The following is a 3,059-nucleotide window of genomic DNA, read 5'->3' as shown; positions in this document are numbered from 1 at the left end:
AAAAACTGCAATTATTTTAAGAAAAAATGACTTTTTTAGATTTTGTTCCAGTGAAGCAACCGAGCGAGAAGCACTGAGGGCCTTACTCTTGATGTCCGCCGCGTCTCGACCGGCCCACATCTTCTCCAGATAATCCCCTGTTTAACAGAAGCAGCACACAATCAGTGGAACGCTCCAAACTCCCGCCTCCACGCTGCATTCATTTACCAAAAGCGTTTGGGTTTTAAAAATTATGGGAATGAAAATCAAAAACACAAAGACAAAACACTGCAAAAATGTTCTGACTATGAGTAAAAATCCCTTAAATTAGGTGTATTTATTTGAGTAGGAAAATAATAATACCATAAATATTATAAACAATGCTCCACTAACAGTAAAATGATAATTTTCTAAGTAAATCAGAGAATAGTTTCGTCTGCTGTCAGTTAGAACTGGTCAAAGTTTAGCCTCTGAGGTGAGTCGATCTTTATCAGTGCAGATGGAGCGTCTGCATGGTGCAGCATGAGAAGAAGTGATGTTATTTTTGTGTCGCTTGATGCAGAAATTCTGTATCAATAGCTGCGTTTCCAGTGAACTGCTCACAGTGTAATTATCTAAATAAATTCTATATCGCATTATGTTCAGTATTATACATGCTACTACTGGCAGGAACGACAAAACGATGGGAAGTAGTGAGAGGATGATGGAGCAGCAGGTTTTTTTCATCCATTATTGAATTAACAAATTTACTTCACATATAATTTTGATCACATGTCTTATTAATTGTGAAATTGTTTTTTTTTTATTAGCAGAATATCAGTTAAATTTGCTGCATATTTGATATAAAATCATAGCTAATGAAGCATGTTTGACTTCACAGAAAAATTAGGTTGCAGGATTTTAAAAAAATATGCACAAAATGTGTTCACTGTAAAAACTATACACTGCAAAAAATTTAAATCTTAATGAGTCAATTTTTCTTAAAATAAGTGTATTTTTTCTTGAACTGAGGAGGTAAGTGAGACGCTTTGCCAATGGAACAAGACAATTTACATTTAAAATAAGAAAAAAACAATTGCTTTGTCCTATTTTAAGTGAGTTTTAACTAATTATCCTATTTTAAGATTAAAAATACTCATTCCATTGGCAAATTATCTTACTTACCTACTCAAATTAAGAGTAAAAACACTTAATTTAAGAAATCTTTACCTAATTCTAGATTGTTTTTGCAGTGTATAAAAAAATGAGCAAAATTTTAAAGTGTACTTACCCTTAGTTTGAGCAGGTAAACAAGATGTTTTGCGAATGTAATTAGTATTTCTACTCTTAAGATAATTAGATATTATGCACTTGAAATAGGAGACTGCAGTTGTTATTTCTAAGTTTAAACACTGCAAAAAATCTAAATCTAGATAGGTAATTCTTTCTTAAAATAAGTGCATTTGTTCTTGAATTGAGGAGGTAAAAGAGACAATTACCTTAATTACCTACTCAAATTAAGGGTGAATGCAATTAATTTAAGACATTTTTACTTATTTCTAGATCGTTTTTGCAGTGTATTATCTATTTATCTTATTTTAAGAGTAAAATTAATCATCAATGCCAAATCATCTGATTTACCTGCTCAAATTAGGGGGAAATACACTTAATTTAAGAAATTTTGACTCATTCCAAAATCGTTTTTGCAGTGTCATTGCAATTGTGTTTTGATTTTTATCTGCACTGCAAAACCTGTAAATCTAAATAAGTGATTTTTTTTCTTAAAATAAGTAAATTTGTTCTTAAATTAAGAAGGTAAGTGAGACACTTTGCCAATCAAATACATTCACTGCAAAAACGATCTAGAAATAAGTAAAACATTCTTAAATTAAGTGTATTCACCCTCAATTTGAGTAGGTAAATGAGATAGTTTGCCAATGGAATGAGTAATATCACTCTTAAAATTAGATAATTAGATAATATGCACTTGAAATAAGACAATGCAATTGTGTTTTCTTATTTTAAGTGTAAATTGTCTTGTTCCATTGGCAAAGTGTCTCACTTACCTCCTCAATTCAAGAAAAAATGCACTTATTTTAAGAAAAAATTGACTTTTCTAGATTTAGATTTTTTGCAGTGTATGCAAAAAGTGTTGAAATAAAACATTTTTTTTCTTATTTTAAATGTAAAATGTCTTGTTCCATTGGCAAAGTGTCTCACTTACCTCCTCGATTCAAGAAAAAAATGCAAAAATTTTAAGAAAAAAATTTATTTATTTAGATTTCAATTTTTTGTCGTGAAAAGAATTGACTGTAAATGTTAATTCTACCATAAATATTGATAAAATCTCACCTGATTCTCAACAAACTAACTGTTGAAGTAATAACCACTATAAAAACACCAAATGTTTCACCAGTGTTTGCTTTGGAAGACATTTGATGAAGATGCTTTGTGCTGCGATAACCTGAGCGAGTGGATAAACCTTCTGCTGCTGCCTTTTAGCTGCAGCTCTGCACTGAACAAACGCAAACATGGATTCAACTCCTCCGACAAAGGCCAACAGTTTTATCGGCGTCTGTTTTTAAAAGTGCAATTCAGCCTGAAGTGAAACCCATTCCTAATATCTGAGGTGTGCTGCGCAAAAGTCAGAGATGCAAACAGAAACCAACAGAACTCAACTCAAAAACTCAAAAAATCTGATTCTTTAAATGCATCAAAGTTGAAAACTATGATGTGTTAAAAGCAGCACTTTAACTTAAGGATGTTCACACGATGGCAGCTGGTTTCAACATCAGGGAGGGACAATTAAAAATGAGGAGAGAGCAGAGATAACAGGAAGGTTGGACAAACCAGGGCGGGGCGGACAAACTTTTCGCCTTTTGAGGCAAAAATGTAGAGTTATAATACTTGGAGGCCAAAAGTTTTGATTGTTTTTTTTCATCGATTTGATTTTAATACTTGCTAAACAGTGAACTACGCATGACTTAAATGAAACAAGAAGTTTATGTAAAACAGGGATCTGCAAATCGGCAGATTTTAAATGTTTCCTGGTTAAAAAGGAGATTCTGAGACGTCAGGCAGACGCTGGATAAATCCTAAAG

At 32.3% G+C, this 3,059-nt stretch overlaps 1 protein-coding gene across 1 annotated transcript in view; it reads right to left on the bottom strand.

Moving 5' to 3' along the window:
- The window catches only part of LOC107096030 (DNA-binding protein SATB2-like), a gene marked incomplete at its 3' end in the record, with an annotated part of 39,491 nt that overhangs the window by 1,218 nt on the left and 35,214 nt on the right, over positions 1-3,059 (bottom strand). The window contains exons 6-7 of the mRNA XM_015392484.1: positions 2,392-2,473; positions 87-137 (exon numbers count right to left, since the gene is read on the bottom strand). Coding sequence (XP_015247970.1) covers positions 87-137; positions 2,392-2,473 — 133 coding nt within the window. The remainder of the gene's footprint in view (positions 1-86; positions 138-2,391; positions 2,474-3,059) is intronic.

Source organism: Cyprinodon variegatus, unplaced genomic scaffold (genome assembly GCF_000732505.1).
Source record: "Cyprinodon variegatus isolate N-32 unplaced genomic scaffold, C_variegatus-1.0 Scaffold593, whole genome shotgun sequence".
In the NCBI taxonomy this organism is placed as follows: domain Eukaryota; kingdom Metazoa; phylum Chordata; class Actinopteri; order Cyprinodontiformes; family Cyprinodontidae; genus Cyprinodon; species Cyprinodon variegatus.
Note: the sequence above shows the minus strand (reverse complement) of the source record. Positions and strands in the feature narration are given on the sequence as shown.